This window comes from Sphaeramia orbicularis, chromosome 20, assembly GCF_902148855.1.
Source record: "Sphaeramia orbicularis chromosome 20, fSphaOr1.1, whole genome shotgun sequence".
In the NCBI taxonomy this organism is placed as follows: domain Eukaryota; kingdom Metazoa; phylum Chordata; class Actinopteri; order Kurtiformes; family Apogonidae; genus Sphaeramia; species Sphaeramia orbicularis.
Genome location: NC_043976.1, coordinates 18,911,256 through 18,930,540, shown reverse-complemented (window position 1 = coordinate 18,930,540; position 19,285 = coordinate 18,911,256). Strand labels below are relative to the sequence as shown.

Below are 19,285 nucleotides of genomic sequence, written 5' to 3'. Positions count from 1 at the left end.
ATAAGGTCTGGCGTAAAATAATGAGTAAAAATAAAGGATGCCTTTTGTATGTTTGTACATGCTCTTTTTGGTTGTGATATTACTACGTGACCTGATGGATGATTGTGTGACAAAATAAATGGCCGGCAATGGAAGCATTTCCACAACATCACAACTGAAAACTGCTATTTGAAGCCTTTTGCTCAGGACATCACTGAGCACTGGTGTGGGTGCACATGTCTACAAATGCCCCCATCCACCCCCCCACCCCCCCCTCCTCTTCTTCCTCTGTGAGCACGAGGCAGATTCCCAATCTAGAGCCAATCTCGCAATGCTCCAACTCTGCAGCACAAATTGGATTGTGGAAGTTTCCATGGCCTACAGCTGGATGAACAGGATTAAATGTGGAAATCTAAAGCTTTGGATATTTTTTAATGCTCCCAACTGTCTTAGGAAAGCATAAACTACTGTGTGGATTAATGAAATACAGCAGGCTGCCAGTGGCCGTTACAAAAGACACCCTGAGCATTGAGTAAACACAGCTAGTCTTAAATGGTACTGAGGGCATGTTTTCCACTATGTACAAAGCCTTCAATACAGTGTCAGTGTTTATAGACTTTACAATAAAGGAAAAAGTAATGGATGACCTGCTGCTTGAAGCAGTTTTATGTGTTAAATATTGTTATTTACAAAACCAGTACAATAGAGATTATCAGTAAGGAAGAAAGCAGTAAAATAAAAACTGAAACTAAATTTTACTCTTACTTTATTGTGGTCAGAGTTTCCTTTTGACAGAAAGGCTCAGTCAGTGCTCAGAACTCAAGAGATTGCTAAGTTGCATAACTTACATGAAGTTATTCTTGCACCGAATGATCTAATTTGAATATCTAATGAATCTCGCTACCTAGTAGCTGATACATTGACTGAACTGAGGTTAGCATCTAATGTAGCCTTGTAGTTAAATAACATTAGGATGTGCTCACACATTTTTTGATTAAAACTGCCATTCAAAGCGTTTTTTATTGGAAAAAAAAAAAAGTAAAATGGTCCAAAAGGTTGTTGAGGGCATCCTTTGTTACCATAACCTGGTTTCAACATGATCTTCCAACAAGTTAAGGTTATTCACATATATTTTTATTAAATCTCAAAAATATAATTTCATGAAATGAATAGCCTACACATCGACTATAAACTCAACAGATGAGGATAATGATCAAAAGCATATAATAAACTGCAATTTCTTTAAATTATTTAAACCCTGCACAACTTTGAACATAGACAGCATCTAGCAGTTACAATGACCATTTCAGGGTTACAAAACATAGCCAGCGCATCGTTACCAACAATTATCATCCTGCTTACATCCTATTCTTATGTCCAGTCAACACACTAAAACCTTAAAGATATACAGGGAGCGCAACTTTCTCCACCTGTAAAAAACATAGGTATTGACTTTCTTACTGTAAGTTTGGCAAAACCCTGTCAAGTCCAGTCTAGAGGTGAACGTCCATGTCCTGACCGGGCCTCAGCGCAGCTCTCTGAACAGCCTGAACAGGCTCTGGTTTGGCTGTGGTCCCTGGTTGCACAGCTGGGCCCAGTTGTGTGGGCCAGCTCTGCGCTCCCCTGTTGTTTTGGGTTAGATAATGTTATTCTACAGAGGGCTGGGCCCGCTGCCCGCTCACTGCATTAACCCTGCCGTAATACCTCTCAATCCGACTTGCTGCTCTTTACAGTTTGCATCGCTCCCACAATTTACAAATGCCACACCCAAATACAAATGTGCAAGTATACAAAAATATACAAAAACGTATGCTGATGGGTTGTTTGCTCTCTGCTCTGCTGGGGAGAGAAAGGAAGAGGCAACTCTGATCTTCACTGGGAGTTTTTTCTCAAAACTTTCCATCACTTCAAACACTGAGGAGGAGGAGGGGGACTGTGTGTTGTTTAGATGGTTATCTACTGTATGTCAGGTCTGTTCCAGCTGAGAAATATGAAAATGGAAGGCACATGATCCTGGCACAAGGAGGTCCCCCCATAGTGAGAGAGGGTCAGAGCACAAGCACACTTCCCATAAATCCATAAACTCGAACTTCCTCTAAAAGCACAACGTGTTTTGTCAAACTTCAGCTCAAAAACACAAGATTGCTTGAAGGCAGCAGATGAAGCCATTGTGGAAATAAATACTGTAACTCTGCCTTTGCTGTGTTTGTTCCCATGAAGACACATTCTGGTACAGTTCACATACCGACCAGTCCAAACACAACTCCACTTTGAAAACCTAAACTCTCCCAGAACACCTGGCTGGGCACTCAAGTCCTGACCTCCTTGAAAAGCTTGACAAACCCACATCCTTGCAGAGTGTGTCAACAGACCTCGTCAAAGGGTGAAATGGTCTGTAGGTGCCAGTCTCAGATGGACAGGTCTCATTTCACTAATCACTGCACTTTGCGAGCAGCCACAGCTTTATGTCAGGAACCAAAGCACACACTGGAGGAGGGTTTGTCAATACGCCTTAAAGCTCCTGTCAACAGCCACAGTGTCAGAAGAGGGAGAGGTGGGGGTATGTCCTTGAATGTAAGTAACTAAGTGAGTAAACTTAGTAAACTGTTGGTGGCACCTTTCTAAACAGTAGTTACAATGTGTTTTAAGAGAATGGAGGGGGTAGAACAAACCAAGACACCAGACTCTGGATTCATAAGTCTAATAAAAGACCTGCTTTGGTTTCAACCTTTATTGGTTCCAAATTTGGAAACACATTCAGTGCTATAACTAAATCACCAAAAATGTTCATCCCTTTTTAATCTGATGGTTATTGATCTGTTATAATCTATAACTGCTTTTCCCAAAGTCGTGGGACTGTCACAGAGCTACACAAGCAAGAATTGTTCTATTTGACAACTGATGTGCTTTTCAGAAAAACTGTAGAGATTGTGCAAATAAATAAATGAGCAAATAAAAAAAGCACTTTTCATACTTTCCAAATCCATTAATAACTAGAAGCACTCGGAGAGCGCAGACCTCCGCCAAGGCTGATCAGTGCCCCCCCCCCCCCCCCCCCGTGGGCCCCCCCACCCCTGATCACCACCAAAATTTAATCATTTCTTCCTCATCCCATTTCCAACAAACCCTGAAAATTTCATCCAAATCTGTCCATAACTTTTTGAGTTATGTTGCACACTAACGATCAGTGCCCCCCCCCGTGGGCCCCCCCACCCCCGATCACCACCAAAATTTAATCATTTCTTCCTTATCCCATTTCCAACAAACCCTGAAAATTTCATCCAAATCTGTCCATAACTTTTTGAGTTATGTTGCACACTAACGGACAGACAAACAAACAAACAGACAGACAAACAAACAAACAAACATACCCTGGCAAAAACATAACCTCCTTGGCGGAGGTAATAATCATTGTGAATACAGAGGGCATTCCATTATGAGCTATTAGCATTAATGTTACTACACTCGCAAATGTTTTTAAGACAGTTTGTGGTTATTTTGAGTCTGTCTATACAAAAATGTTTCGTAGCGTAACAGAGTAGAATATAACAGACTGTTTTGTTAGTTTGCAAAATCACGGCAGAGGTAATTTGTCGCTAGCTAGTTAACATTACTACTTAGTTTCGAATTAAGGTTCAGCAGAAAAGTGCATTTATACATAATTGTTTTGATAATGGAAGGGTTTTTAAGGAATTCATGTATTATTCTTATCCTAAGTTTTGGTCATGGAGAAACACCAAACTAATCTGTTGGATGTAGAGTGGTCTCACGTAGTCAGACTGATCTCACTTTGTTAGCACTATCCACTATCAATCTGGAATTGGGGTAAACATTAACCAGATTGTTTGGCTAGTTCTTGGGTAACACTGAGTACAGGATGCATTTGCAAAATAGTGACAGATGAGAAGTTTTTATGGTGCAACCTCTACGCATGAGGATGTGTGCGTTGTGCTATTAATATGACTAAATTCCTATTAAAAAAAAAAAAAAAAAGAGCATTTAAAAAGTCATGTCTTTCTGTTTGTGTCGTTACAGTCCAGATATTAATATTATCATTCTGTAACACAGCAAAGGGGGCATTTAAAGGGACAGAGAGGACAGTTTTGATATTGGACAAGCTGCAACATCCTGCAGATCTATTTTCTTTCAGTGAACTTGTATCAAATCATCAATGCTTCAGATGAAATGAACATAACTAGAAAAACACAAACAAAAAAAAAAAACAATTTCAGTACAAAGTTGTGTTTCTTTCTCAGATTTCTATGATATTTTGCACTTTTCAGAAAATAATATGAAAACATATTTTTCACATTTTAGAACAGCTATTGTTCAGAATTGTCCAATTCTATGTATAATTTGTATAGTAATTACATTAATATTGATTCATATTTTATACTAGTTTAGAAAGGAATAAGAGAGAGACATTAAAACACAGACAACAGGGGTAAAAAACACACAAAAAAAACTAAGCCTAACTAAACCTGGTCCTAAAAAGCTATGCATCACATCCATGACTGTGATGTCCCTGACCTAGGAGAAGCATGTCAATTCAGAGACAACATGTCCGTTCATCTGCTCATCATGACTTTAGTCAATAGCACACAGATTCACACACACCTGGTGTTTTTTTTCCCACCACGGTCAGAAAGGCAATTGAGTAATTTCCATCACTGTTTTTCTAAGAAGTCCAAATATCTAAATCCACCCAGGAGAAAAAGGATATCTACAGACATTCTGATGAAAAAATATAGTTCTGATTCACTGTTCTGTTTCCTTTTGGTAAAACAGGCCAAGTAACCTACCAAGGGAGCTCAAGTTCATCTGAGAACAAGTGACAAACATTTGGAAACAGATGGACTGAATGTATCCTCAAAAATGTGCCCTGATTTAAAATAATGTTGAAATGGTTTTGGATATTTGTTTAAAGTCTTCTTAAGCAACCTCTAGAAGGGTGGGTGCACATCCTACTCAATAAACAGCAAGTCACATTTACATACTTTTTGTTTTTCTTTGTCATTCAGGGATTCAACTTGAAGCCAGATTAAAAAAAAAAAAAAAATATGTGAATAGAGCAAAAATAATGAAAAGTAAAGCTGGAACGCATAAGAAATGATACAGAAAACAAACACAGTGGGGGAAAAATGAGGCTGTGAAAGACCAGAAGAAAATAACACAGAAAGGAGTGAAGACAACTAAGCTTGGACACAGCTTTGTGAAAGAAGGTGGGGCATCAAAAAAAGCCCACTGGAGAATACTGGGGAATTCTGTTTGCTTGTGCTGCCTTCCCTCTGCAGACTTTATGGGAACGAAGCGAAAAATGTGACTGGAAGAGGAACTAAAAGCTGGTATCTGCAGAGAAAAAGACTTTCACGTTGAATGAAAAACAAATATTTGAACAGATGGAGACATTTTTATGTTGTTCCTCTTGCTGAGCCAAGGTACCACAGCTTCATAAGCAGAGCACAAAATGCCTCATTCGGATTTTACCCTTCAACAACTTGCTAAAACACATAGTAGAGAGGGAGAAGAGGGACAGAAATAAAAGGGAGGGAAGGAGCGAGGACGATTTGGGATATCAGCCGCTCGGTATGTACACAACCGCTGTGAAAGGAAATAAACACATCCACACTGGATACACATAGGCAGGCTACAGCGCACAACATTCCTCAGTTTTCCGCTATGCAGTACTGTATATATCAGTGTTTATATATGTTTATCTGTGTATCTACGTCAGTCTGTGTGTGTTTTCTGGAGGTTTGAAGTGTTTCCAGCGGCAACACCCAGCTAGTCAACATGCGGTCAGCAACCCCCCCACCACTACCACTGCCCCTCCCTCACTCTCTCTCCAAATACCAACAGCCTCATCACATACTGGCCTGGAGTCAAGCAAATAAACTGCACTGCAGCGAGCTGGGGAGGTGGAAGGCTGAACATCGAACACTGTGGACCTGACTCGAGCACAGAAAACCTGAAAACGCTGGAGGCTTTTTTAACTTTAAAACACCCAATTACAGTATCATCTGTCTGGGCCTGCAGGTGATGCAGTTTATAGAATGGGTGTTCAAAGTTGTTATGTGTGAGTTTTGGGACAAAGCTGTTTGTAAAAAATGACACCAAAGCCGTGTCAGGAGGTTAAAGCACAAGCTGATATTAAAGCATGTGTTTGATTGACAGCATAGATTGTCTCCCCTAAAGTCAGAGTCAAAGAGACTTTTTGCAAAAGTTAATACCAACTGTATTAATGTGACTTTGACTCACCTTTTTTGCCCACATTTTGTTTTCTTAAAACTGTGCAGGCTGAAGTGTACAGTGTACAGCTGTGTGTCCTCTGCATGGTGAATTTTACATTTTGCAGCAGAAATTGTGATTTGAAGAAACATGGTCATTTCTTGTTAAATGTCCAATTTGCAAGATTCTCACAGGATGGTTTGCTTTTGTGAAGTTTGCCTTTGAGTCTGTTTTGTGCTAACAACTATCTCTGTTCCCTAAATCCTAGAATCTTTAACCTCGCTCTCAGGTTCTTTGGTGCTTCTCTTCTGCTCCTCTAAAGGGGCAACAGTATTCAAAACCAGATATTGTTAGCTAATGTGCAGCTCTAGGCAAACTTCACATAAGCACACATAATGTGTGCATAAATTTTATGAGATAAACTTTTTTATAGGCTTGAATCCTGTGAATAAGGATATTTTGAAGTTATAACTAGCTCCCACTATCTTAGTTCATCTTGACTAGTGTTTAAAACTAAATACAGTAGCCACCTCTACACAGGGATCCCAGAATAAAGGTGAGATGGTGATCCCACCTTTTTGACACCATTGACCGATTTCCACAGCTAAGCCAAATGAGTAACAAAGGTGAGACAGGCTGGACTTTTACACAGCGGATCTGCCTTCCGGAATCAAAGGGGTGGTGGCGCAGCATAGCGTACAGTGTGACGTATAACTTGCACGTAGGAAATACCCCAAGCATAGCAATGTTGCTAACCTCTTCTCCATTCCACAAATGTTAGCTTGGATAGAGTCCTCCGCCCGACACCCCTTGAGTTTGCTGAAGCCATGTTTCCGCAACAGAAACTTTTCCAGGTAACTAGGAACGTTTGGTAGAACAGGGTCTTAATTTATGTCATTCACATATAGGGACTTTATTTTACCTTCAGTGGAGTGAATCCCTACCAAGGGATAATGATAAACCTACATGCTGGGAGTCTAAATTACCTCATTTTCAGACAACAACTGGTATAAGGAACTTTTAATATGTGGAACTAGGGGAGTTTCCAGATTAAATGTTTCAGGTCATTTGGGTATAAATACAATTGCAGTGCAGTTTAGCAACGCATTTTGGAACTATAATGATGACTATTTAGAGTAGGGTGACCAATGGCCAATATGCACAGCTTGGTCTAAAAAAAGACCCCACCTGTTTAACTAAGCCAAAGGTTCAGATCCACCCACTGGATAATTACTGTTTCAGGTTCTTTAATCCTAAGTGATGTAGTGAGTAGCTTCTCATTTCTAAAAACAACCATCATTTTAAACAGTTTCCTCTGGAATTAATAAAGTATTCAGAATCTGAGTTTGCTGTGACAGTATTATGAAGTGGGGTTGCTTCAGTTGGTGAGGTCTAGGTTCAACATGATGTGTTCAAAAAATGACAGAAATAATTGTTGTGACAAACAATGAGACAGTGATTCTGTGACATAATTGATTATAAGACAGTCCAACAAAATGTTAGAGTGCAGGACAGGCCGTGTAATAACACTAATGTTGCTGCATGCATGTTGCTGTTGTTGTCGATTTTGCATCTGATTAAAATATCATGTTTTAATAAGAAAATAAGACACCAAATTGCAAATTTAATACTTATAGTAGCACTATTTGCATAAGAAGATCTCTGCAAATAGACTGACAAGGCTGCCTGCCCTGTACATATATCTGCTTACATCTTTAGTCTTAAAATATCATTTCATCAGGTGAACAACTAAACAGTTCATCACTACTTTTAACTTAATTGTGGATCCAGTAACTTCCTATGGTCTCTGCTGACTGCCTGGCAAACTTATGATGTCAGCAACACTCTTACGGCAAGTTATTATTCCTTTAAAAGGGCTGTTGTTCATCTGCTGAGTGACTCTTTGGAAGAAAAATGGAGCAAGAGAAATGCACTCACATCAAGTCATAAAAATAAAATTTAATCTGCTTCTCCCAATACCAGAGTAAAATACTGGATATGTTTCTCAATGGAAACTTGGCTCATTCTTTCACCTGTCACAACTCTATGAATATCAGTAAATATTATGATTTGATGATGAGAAGCAGTATATATTAAACTGTTAGAGCTGTTAATCTCTGATGGTTATTATGAGGCTTGATTAATTTGGGGCCTTGCACAAGAATTTCTCACCTTCCTCATATCCTTTTCTGACACCTTACTACCTATCATCATCACCACCACCATGGCTGCCGGATGGGTAAGCCTGCTGAGAAGCAAAAGCGAGGATTTACGAGATGCTGGAAGTGAGCCAAGTGACTTCCTATGGCTGCGGGGTGGGGGGGGGCAACAGATGATCATTATTCACCATCTATTGAGCTCAGCGATTACTGGTTCTCATGCACTTAGCATAGACACACACATGCTAAAGGCAGAGTCACAGTATCACTGCCATGCAGGAATGTGTAGTCGTACAAACTCCCTGAAGGGTTTCCTCTTGCCGCAGCAGGGCCCAGAGTGTGTACGAGTGTGTGTTGCTTTGCTTGTTGCAAGGCCTGTGTGGTGAATGAAGCGAGTGGACATGGAGGAGTTGAATTGGGTGGAAAGGAGGGGGTAGTCTGAGGAATGTGACACCAAGGGCCAAGAAGGATGATGAGGGACACTTACAGGAATCTCTCAATTTCCCGTTGAGAGCTGTTTAAGAGTCGGATTTATCACAAAACAGTTGCGCTCACCCTCCTCTAACCCTAAATTCTTCGCTTTTACAGTCAGCTTATGCCATAACAATTCACTGAATCACACCTGGTGGGGGCTTTGGATCCAGGAAAAGGCAAACAAACAGCTAACGTTGATTATTTTCTCCCTTTTTTCCCCCTCCTCTTTATTTCAGGCAAACATTTGGTGTGCCTGCCAGAAATGCTGCTTTTCTGGTAAAATATGAGTGCAGAAGAGTTTAGATGAGCAGAGATAAAAGGTTTGTAAAACTGACACACATGATGAATCACAATAACATATCTGAACTGATTAAACAAAGAGAAACTGCTGATCAAGGTGAGACTGCATGGTTGCCTTTCTGTTTCAATACGGTCCAACAGACAAGTCCTGAGATGCTCATGTTCATGTGTTTTCTATTGTAGACATGCAGGGCTGCAGAGCTACATCCTCCTGCATTCAAGCCAGGCTGCAGACGTGAGCAGAATACTGAGGGACTGGAGCGACGAGCCGGATGCTCTGAGGAATGCTGAGGCCTGTGCCAAGCTAACAGCTACAGCCACGACTGCCAATGTGAGGAGCAAAGACTCAAAAAGCATCAAGCGCAAACACACCCAACGCCTGCCTGATGGACTGCAGGAAAAAAACAACTTCACCTATGACACGGGCCTTCGTACTGATCTGTTGCCAAAAATGATGCACTAATGAGACTGAATTCCCAAGGCTAATGAGACGTTCAAATCACATCACAAAGAAAGAGCGACTAAAACGTATTTATTTCATTCTGTAAGGAGAGAGAATACATTACAATAATGACCTGTCAATTCTAATTAGGTCCCTATTTTATTCTATTTTAGAGAATAGTTGAGCGTTAATGGCTTTTTGAAACACTCTTTTGTGATTCTCACAGTAACACCTGGGGCCCACAGTACACATCTCTAATGTATGCAGCAATGTAAAAATGAAGCCAAAACACTCACCTCTGCTGGCATTCTCTTCATCCTAGAAGAAAAAAGAGAAAAACAGAAAAATCAGTTTCAAATGACTAGTTTTACATTTACTTTCAGGAGTTCCCTTATTTAAGTTTGCATTAGATGCACAGATTCTGAATGTAATAAAATCATACTGTCATTGAGACTCAAAAGAAAGTTGTTTTTTTTTTTTTTATTTTGAGAAATATGCACACACACAAAAAATGCTCAGAAGATAGTATAACACAAAGTCAAACAAGTAAAAGGCACATGAAAGACAAAATAAAAGCTATAGTTACAATAAAACAAAATGACAAGAGACATAAAAATGTAAACAGAAGGTGTTAAAACAGGAAAACAAATGTAGCAGGTAACAAGGAGGATAAAGAAAAGGCTGGAGTACACCAATCAATTCAGAGCCTTTTAATGATGCAAACAAATGTTTCAACATTACTCAGTGTTATTCATAGTCAATAACTGAGGAATCAAACTAGAGCTGGGCGATATAAAAAATTGTCAACGCTTTCGACAACCTACAATTTTAATAGACTGTGTTCTGGATACATGAACAGAAGACAAAACATGACTGAGAAATACTAGTCTTTATTAAATCTTTATTCCAAACACAACATAATACGATATATTACAAGAAGTAAACAGGTTGCATTTGGAATTTTTGTTGAGCGAAAAATGTCCCAAGAAAAATAATCTTGATTTTGCAATTTTTGAGAAAGCAAAACCTGAATTATTTGAATTAATTAGATGTATTGTCCAGCCCTATAGCTACACCATGCTCATGGGTCAGAAGCAGCTGCTTTAGAGAAAAGTCTCTTGTTTTGACATAATCCGAGTCCTTTTATTCAGAATTACAAAGCCAAATCTGCACTTTAGACGATAATACAATAAACAACAGAGATTTTTCCTATGTCATATAACATAGCCCTAATTGAATGTGGCTGAAACAGCACACAGAATAAAAATGAAAAAAGCTTGCTCTTCTACATCACGTTTCTCCCACAGCAAACTTCAATTAATCAAAATAATTCAATATATTGTCACAGCACTCCATCAAGCAAACAATTACAATCATTTTTGATTTGTTGCAAGTTATGATAGGACAATAGGTTTATCAGCTAATGTTGCCAAGGGAGTTGCCAGTGTTCGAGTACCAAATTCTGTCAACCCATAGGTCACTTAAATCTATGACAGCTTTTCTCCTCCTGTCCATAAAACTATCCCAATCAAGGCAGAGGAAAAAGAATTAGTCATAACAGAACAACAAAAAAACAGTTCATAATCACAGAACAATCTAGGAGAAAATGTGAAGGGAAATTAAATGGGTGTCCATTGAAATTTATCACAAATATCAAGTGTATATAAGCAAAAAAAAACCAAACTTGAGCATGTTTCCCTCCACTACTGTTACATAAATGTTAAGACTCAGTTCTTTATTATCAAAATTTTGAAGTTTGGCTGTAAGTTTTTGTAGAGCAATATAGCTGACCTGTTACATGAGAAGCTAAGAGACATAAGAGGTTAAAAAATGCCTCTGTCTGACATTCCTGCAGCTGTTCATACATGTTGGTGTGCATTTGCAATTTCCATCATATGGAAATATGGCATTTGTTACCCCGTCACCCTGAAGGGGAGGCAAGGGGTATTGTTTTAGTTTGGTTTGTTTGTTGGATTGTTAACCCTTTAGCAGAAAAACTATTGGTTGAATTCATACCAAATTGGGTTTCTAGATTGCCAGTGACCCAGAATAGATGTGATTACATTTTGGGAAAAGTAGGTCAAAGGTCAAATTTTTAATAAATTTTTAAAACTTTTTTTTTCCATTTACGTATAATGGCTGAAATTTGTCTATGCTGTTTATGTCTATGCTGACATCAGCACATGCAAAGACATGATGACATTAGTTGGATCGATGCCAAAATAAGCTGCAATACATGAGGGGCAGGGTTTGTTGTGCCTGGCTCAACTTGCTTTCCTTGTATCAATTGTTAGAACACTGCACTCTCTTTATTGGTTCGCACACACTAATTATTCCCAAAATCTGTTTGCATTACATCTATTTGCATTTACCTTTTACTGATACACCAACTTTTCCACCTCTCCCCAGCATGAAAACCATATTGCAAGTAAGCAAAATGAAACTGTAAAAAAAAAAAAAAAAAAAGGATGGAAGGAAATGCAACTTACATTTTATCCTCAGCACATTTAAAGATTGTCATCCTTTGTAAATATTCAATAGACAATGATAGTGCCTGTAAGACACAGCAGCATTACATACAGAGCATTCTCTGCTCTGAAGTCTCTTCCAATAAAACAAACTCAGCCTCTGGGAACATGTGGTGGTGTTTTATTAATACATTTTCAAATATTTTATAGGCTAAAAGATGAACAGTAACTGTCATATTAACTGATAAATAACTCATTAGCTGCTGCTCTAGGAGAGATTCTCCCAGCACTAAACAGAATGATCCATAAAAGGTTTTGACATCACTCAGCACAACTAAAACACACAGGGACCCATTTGGACCCATCGTGGTCCAAACTAATCTCTGTGACAGTTTACAGAAAAAGCCACTTGATAGCTGTGTTTGTGTGTTTTCCATTTCCTCAACATACAAGGCCCTAATTTCCCTCAGAGCCGCAGTTAAAATCCACACTTCAACTTTAATCCACCTCCCCTCAGCGACACATATGTTCTCCATGTTCCCTTAAAGACTGAGTGCTCTCCCAAGGATTCTCTTAAGAACCTCTGACCCTCTTCCAGCTAACCCCAATATCCTCAAACCATGATTAGTCATGAGGTCCAATCCAAGACCCTAAAAGTAATTACAATGAAATGTGATGAATGTAAAAGCATGAGGATTTTTCACTCCCCTTGTCTGTTACGTAACAAGTGGACTGGTTAAGGTCAAAAGTAAGACGAGTGACTGAAAAGAAGGTTTCAGCTTTAATATTTCCCAGAATTACATCTTGTGATAAGAAGACCACAGTGCATTCTAGAGCTCAAAGAGAGATTCTGCTAAGTAACCACATGTTTAAGTTATGTAATTATGTGCATTAACATCCATGACAGAATGACATCAATGAATGAGCATGCGGAAAACCACTAAAGGAGGCAAGCTGCTGTCTCAAGTTGTAGAATGAATACAGTAATGTTTAAGACAAGAGCAGTTTAATGACAACCATGGGTCAGAGAAAAACTGAGAACAAAGCCCCTGTGCTGAGCCATGAGGGGGTCTGAAAGGGTTTGTATAGGTTTTTTATACTATGGCATTACACTACATTAATTAAAAAGGAATCAGTTGGAGCATGAGGTATGTTTTTTAGATTTTTACTTTATATCCAAAGACAGTCGTTTCTAGGGGGAACTGAACCTGGACAGATTCTTCAAAACCACCAGAGTATGACAATCAACTTCTATACTTACACTAACATTGACATGTTCATCTTGGTAAAAAACTACAGTCCAGTATGTAAAATTTAAGAGTTAACAATTGGAAGTACATGTGTAAATGGTATTGTTCAGCTGTTATTTAACAGCCACTGTAGAGGAGGGAGAGAAGGGTATTTCATTTGGTTCAACTCGCATTTTCACCACTAGATGTCACTAAATACTACGCACCAAACCTTGGAGTTGAACAAATCAGTTTTCAGCTAAAAAAAATGCTTTAGTGCATAGTAGGAAGTTCCAAGGGGCCCAGACTAGACTTAAAAGTGTCCAAAACAAAACTGTGATACCCAAGAAGGCCTTCTGGGAGAACCTGTCTATCTCCTCAGTTACATAAATGTCTGTAAATCCTTACTGTCCTGACACAGTTCCTCTCTCAACATGCAGAACCAAAGCCAAAAACTATAAACACAAAGTACTGCACTAACTTTGTAGGAAATCCTTCTGTGCAAACTTAGGAGGCTGTCAAAATACACTTCAGAGGAAAGTCAATCCTACTTATCCTGAATTATCACTTACACAAACTAATATGAGGGAGGCCGTGATAAGCTTTTAGAAAGCTGACTTGAAACACTAGCGCATTTTTCTATTAAAGAAGTTCTGCCCTTTTTACCTTAACCCTTTAACCTGTGTTTGTCTCTGCCCATTAGCAAACGGAAGTGCTGTAATGTCAGGATTAAAACCAAAGGGCAGATTGGTGCTGATGTTATCCGAAGCCCAGCTGGCAGACTGCCTGGGCTTCGGGATGATCCAAAGCAGAGAGACTCTGAAAAGCCCTCGCTGTATAAAATGTCACGTTTGACTGTAACTTTGTACAACTAGACGTGAACAGGGCTGCAACTTGTAAGTGCTTTTCCTTATCAGCTGATGTGTAGATTATGTTCAGGGAATAAGTGAATCCGTTTTCCCTCTACAACTCCTCACAGCCGAAGTCAACAACCTGCTTATTTTACAACATCAAATATTCACTTACCCATCAAATATATGGCATACTATTCTTTAAACAGCTACCCGCTCATTTTCTACAAAGCAACAATTAATCACCACACAGCTTCAAGAGATAACTCAGCTGAATGAACATACCAGGGTTTGTCTAGGCTCTTGTTCAAACAGCAGCTGAAAGTCATAATTCTAATTATGTTTTTCCCCCCGTGTCACACAAATCTGATGTTTTCTAATCATTATGGACAGTAAAAAACTAAACAGAGTCACATTTTATGATTACAAGCGGGAACAGTAGTTATAACTTTCGGAACCCTGACAGCAAGGTCAAAGTTAGCCCGGAGGACAAGAGTCAATGAGGGAAAAGAGTTTCTACACAACAAGGTAATTACAAGGATCAAACACTTTCTACTTCGTATGACAACGATAAAAAACAGGTTTATCAGAAAAGATTTGCAGTGCGTGATACTGATTTACTTTGTCCTATCATGTAGAACAGCTGCAGTGTTGCACAGCTGTCAGTGACCTATTCTGTAAAGTAGTTTAGTACCAAAAACTTGTCTAAAACTAAAAAGAAAAATCAATTTACCTAATGGAGAACTGTCAGTGTTCTGTTTCATCTGGTTCTAATACTTTGTGCCTTTTTGAATAGAATTTCCATCTTAAATAAAGGCAGATCACCCAACCAGCCTGGAGCTTACATCACCTCACTCAACAAAGCCTTATTTACTTTGGACATATGAGCACATTTCTCCTTGTCCAACTGTCAGATTTTTCTTTTGCGTACTTTAAAATGTATTCAGCTCTGAAATGCATCAAATTGTAATGGCTTTGTGTTCTTCATTTGAGTGTCTCCCCCCAATGTGGTCCCATGATGTTCTGTCACCTTTAGAGAATTGTGGACGGCAGACTCAGGCGGGTACACAATGAAGTGTCTGAGCGTGAAGCCGAAACCCTGAGATGTCCGGCGCAGGTGAAGTGTTTTGGGCCCCGGCCACGAAAAAGGCTCCTCCTCTGCCCCAGGAGAAGCGGTGGCTGTTGCTTCGCTCTGATCGCGCCCATCCTTCTGCTTGGCCTGAGAGGGACAAACGAAAAGGAAAGAAATGTTAGCTGAAAATTGTACAATATGTAGTGTACATACATGGTTTTATTCGACACTGTGGGATATAGAAAAGGTGAGAAACAGTTTAAGGAAAAGGTGTGCCAGACTTATTATATAACATATTGCTACATACATAAAGTTATGATTGGCTTGCAAACCCTTAAAATTAAGCAATATGCACTTGTGACCCTTTATTAGATGTATAATATGTGCCGCTAAACCACCTTGCAAAGTATTTAGTATTGCAGTGGGAATATTCAAAGGAGTGAGGAAAAAATGTACAGCCATTTATCTTTGACACAAAATATAATACGAGACAGAATTGTCTTGATTAATTCACTAAATCCACAGACAAGTCATATTACTTCTAAAAACAATTTAATCTACTAATCCTATCCAATTCACCTTCTAAAAAACAGAAACAAACAGAGAAACCACTCCATTTACTTTCTTTTAGCTTATTTTTCACAGTATATTCATTTTACTGACCTGACAACAAACCAGTTCAACAAGTTAAAGACATTAACATGAAAAAGCAAGAATTTTTAATTTCCCGTTAAACAGAGAAATTGTCATAATTAGTGTAAAACTCTGTCTAAATGAGGTGCCGTTTGCAATGTAAAACGTACTGTGATGCACTTTTCTAGGAATATTGATTAACAGAGCGTTTATTAAATGAACATTGCTTTCCTGTGGCGCATGCAAGGTTCTACAAATGACAGTTCGGCTGAGAATTCACACACCTGCAGTGACCAAAACCAGGGAGTAGGCTAACATTTCAGAGAAGTAATCATCAACAAACCTGAAGATAGCAGCCTTGTACTGTTGAATGTATGTAAGAACTCTATGAACTTTGTGCTTAATTGTGAACACATAATATGACAGAGAACAGTTTATTTATTTATTTATTTTTACCTAGCCTATATTTGAGAACCAGCCTTTAATAATACCCGGGAGGCATGGCTACACAAATGAATAGAGACCCAACATGTCACTGACTCCAACGTTTTACTTTGAGACAATACAGTATCTTAGTTTCATTAACACTAAAGGTTTTATTAACTTATGTGTCTATGGCAATCATCATATTGGATTTTTGCAGACAGAAATGACTATATTAGGACAACAGGATGACGCAGAGGAAGCATGAGGGCTAAAATTCTCCTAGCTAAGGGTAAGACAAACTTAATAAAACCACTAACCACAATGTAAATAAGGAAATATTATATTCTAAACAATGACCACTTCACATAACAGTGTATATAAACATAAATTAGCAGGCCACTTGATGGACCACATAAGCAAATACTAAATTAATGCTAACATTTGCTACTGCAGTTATGCTAACAGGCTGGGTATTGCAAATAAGTAACCTAAACTTCATTAAATATTTGTGTAACAAACTACATTAGAGGGTCCAAATACAGCAAATGAGATGAAAATGAGTCTTAAAAATGGACTTATATTGACTTTTTCTTTAGAGAAGTTCAGTAGGTCAGTATGTAGTCATCTGCACTGGCTTCAGTTTCAAGCCATGGTTCAAGCCACTGCAATAAATGAGGGAAGAGCTCTACACTGAAATGAAGAAATGGTTGTAACAATAACGAGAGTGAAACTATTATTTTCATGTGGAGGCAGCTGAGAACAGACTCAGAGCCACATCAGAGTACAGTCACTCCTCTAACTTTACCCCTGTGTAACTGTGTAAAGCAAAGTGGTTTTACTAAAACAAAGACAAAGTTGTGTTTTCACAGATGAAAACAGCCCAAGGGTCTAAACGTAGATCTTATTAATCAACTTCATATAAAAACATATGAAATCCCCAGCCAGTGATTCTTCACAGTTATCACAGACGGGTGAGTTGGTTCTGCTGCATAACAAAGTGTCATTTTGTGGTCAAGGTTTGTGCTTTCGGGAATAAGACAAGGACGCCAGTATGAGAGGAAGCTGCTCAAATTTTCTGTATTAAGTAATACTGGTTATATTGGTTTTGCTTTGTAACTTGCAGAAAAATGAAACATCTATAAATGTTTTGAATCTTTTTAACATGGTGAGGGCGCCTATTGTCTGAGCTCTCTTCTGTAGTTAGTTTTTGTTTCTTTTTTTTCCTCCGAATATAGCAGATTGTTGTATCAGTATTGCCACAGTGTAAGCTGTGACATTACTATAAAGTGCAGCTGAACTGTAAAATATTTACCCTCCCGCAACTCTATAACCACCAAAACATCTGTAATAAATAATGCATAATGTTTCCTGATTTAATTTCAAATGCCACTACAAAACCCTGAAAAACTGATTTCCCCTGCTACAATGATGTGTCAGGAACTGTGAGAAATATATCACATTCACAAGAAGCTGTTGATTAAGACATCAGACGAGTCTCAGCATACACTGTGCTTCACTCTGTTGAGCTAGTCTTTCATTTCACTTTTCTTTTCACTTGTTAGTGACAAGAAAAAATGGAGCCAAATAGTTACGCCCCTGAAATGCAACTTAATGTCAGCGGTATCTGCCAGAACAATCAGACTGTCATTTAATCCACATTTGTCCAATCCTACGTTCCACACAACCTTACACATGGCTTTAGTTATTGCACATTTGGGGCTTTTGCAGGGTTATATGGCGTGTTTGCATGATGACAGACTTATCATCTACATTCTTTTGTGCCTACTGTGACTAACGCAGGATAAAAACAACCCTTAAATGCCGGTAGTTGCACAACATTACATTATGCCTTCATAACACGACACACGCTCCACATCAGCCAGAAAGCATGTGGATATTTAATGTTTTTACACTGACTTGGCCTCACAAGGCAAATGAGTACAAAATATAGTGACATACTGGAAGTGAATCCTGCAGTCTCTTTACAAGAGGTGATTTCACGAGACCCCTGAAGACACAGAAACAAATGTGCAAGAGGAAGTGAATGTAAATGTTAAAACATTTACTGCAAATGCCTCAGAACAAGCCATTATATAGGCTAATTTGGCCTAAAAACGTCAAGTGATGTTCAGAAAGAGTCCAAGCACAGTAAGAAAACAAACATGATTAGAACACTACAATCAGAATGCTTTATTCAGCATTTCATCTCACAAACATCATATGACTGTAACGAGAAAGTAGCTTAGATGTGTCCCTGCTGCTGCGAGCTGTCAGAGCAGTGAGACCTCTGTCACATCCATCATCAGTGCAATGATGGAGTCGAACCGCTGCACCACAGGGCGTGCGTTAGCGGTTATTGCTAACACTACCATCGTGACTTCAGGCTATGAGAGCCTGCCAAGAGTTGGAGCCTCAACCCAGATCTCTCCACAGGCTCTTGTCCTACCAAAATACATTTCAGCTAAAGATCCAAAACAAAGACATTCTCCCCACCGCCGCCCCTCGCCCTTTTCTCCTCACAGCCTTTCTATCCACACCTCTCTTCTATGCCTGTCTGGGAGCAGCAGATGTAAAAGCCTCCGGAGAGCGGGATGGGTGTGGACTTATAATGGTATGACTGGTGAAATCACCAGCAATACCCAGTGGTGTGGGTCTGGAAGGAAGCCACAGTCCACAAAGTAGCAGGGAAAAGAGAAGGGGGGAGCTGACACACTGCAACTCAGCTGTTTGTTTTGATTTCATGGTTAAAATTTAATGTCCTATTATGCAACTGCTAAGCCATTTGGCACAAATGCTCTATAGCTGAGGTACACACACACACATTCTCTCTCCCTCTTTCACAATAAAAGGTTCTGTGAACGTGATCTATACAAACTTACCTGATAAATACTGCTTTATTATGCATGCAGTCTGTACATCAAAACACTCGCTGATGTGCACAATGAGGGTTTCATCTGTATACTGCCATATGGTGCTGTAGCCTGCAGGATGATACATTAGCATGCCGATTCCTGCTTCTGTATG

The 19,285-nt window shown here is 39.1% G+C and overlaps 1 protein-coding gene across 4 annotated transcripts in view; it reads right to left on the bottom strand.

Moving 5' to 3' along the window:
• arhgap21a (Rho GTPase activating protein 21a) overlaps positions 1-19,285 on the bottom strand; it is a 93,360-nt gene that overhangs the window by 30,618 nt on the left and 43,457 nt on the right. For all 4 annotated transcript variants that reach the window (XM_030122874.1, XM_030122872.1, XM_030122870.1 and 1 more), the window contains 2 exons: positions 15,161-15,349; positions 9,879-9,900 (listed from right to left, as the gene is read on the bottom strand). In XM_030122874.1, coding sequence (XP_029978734.1) covers positions 9,879-9,900; positions 15,161-15,349 — 211 coding nt within the window. The remainder of the gene's footprint in view (positions 1-9,878; positions 9,901-15,160; positions 15,350-19,285) is intronic.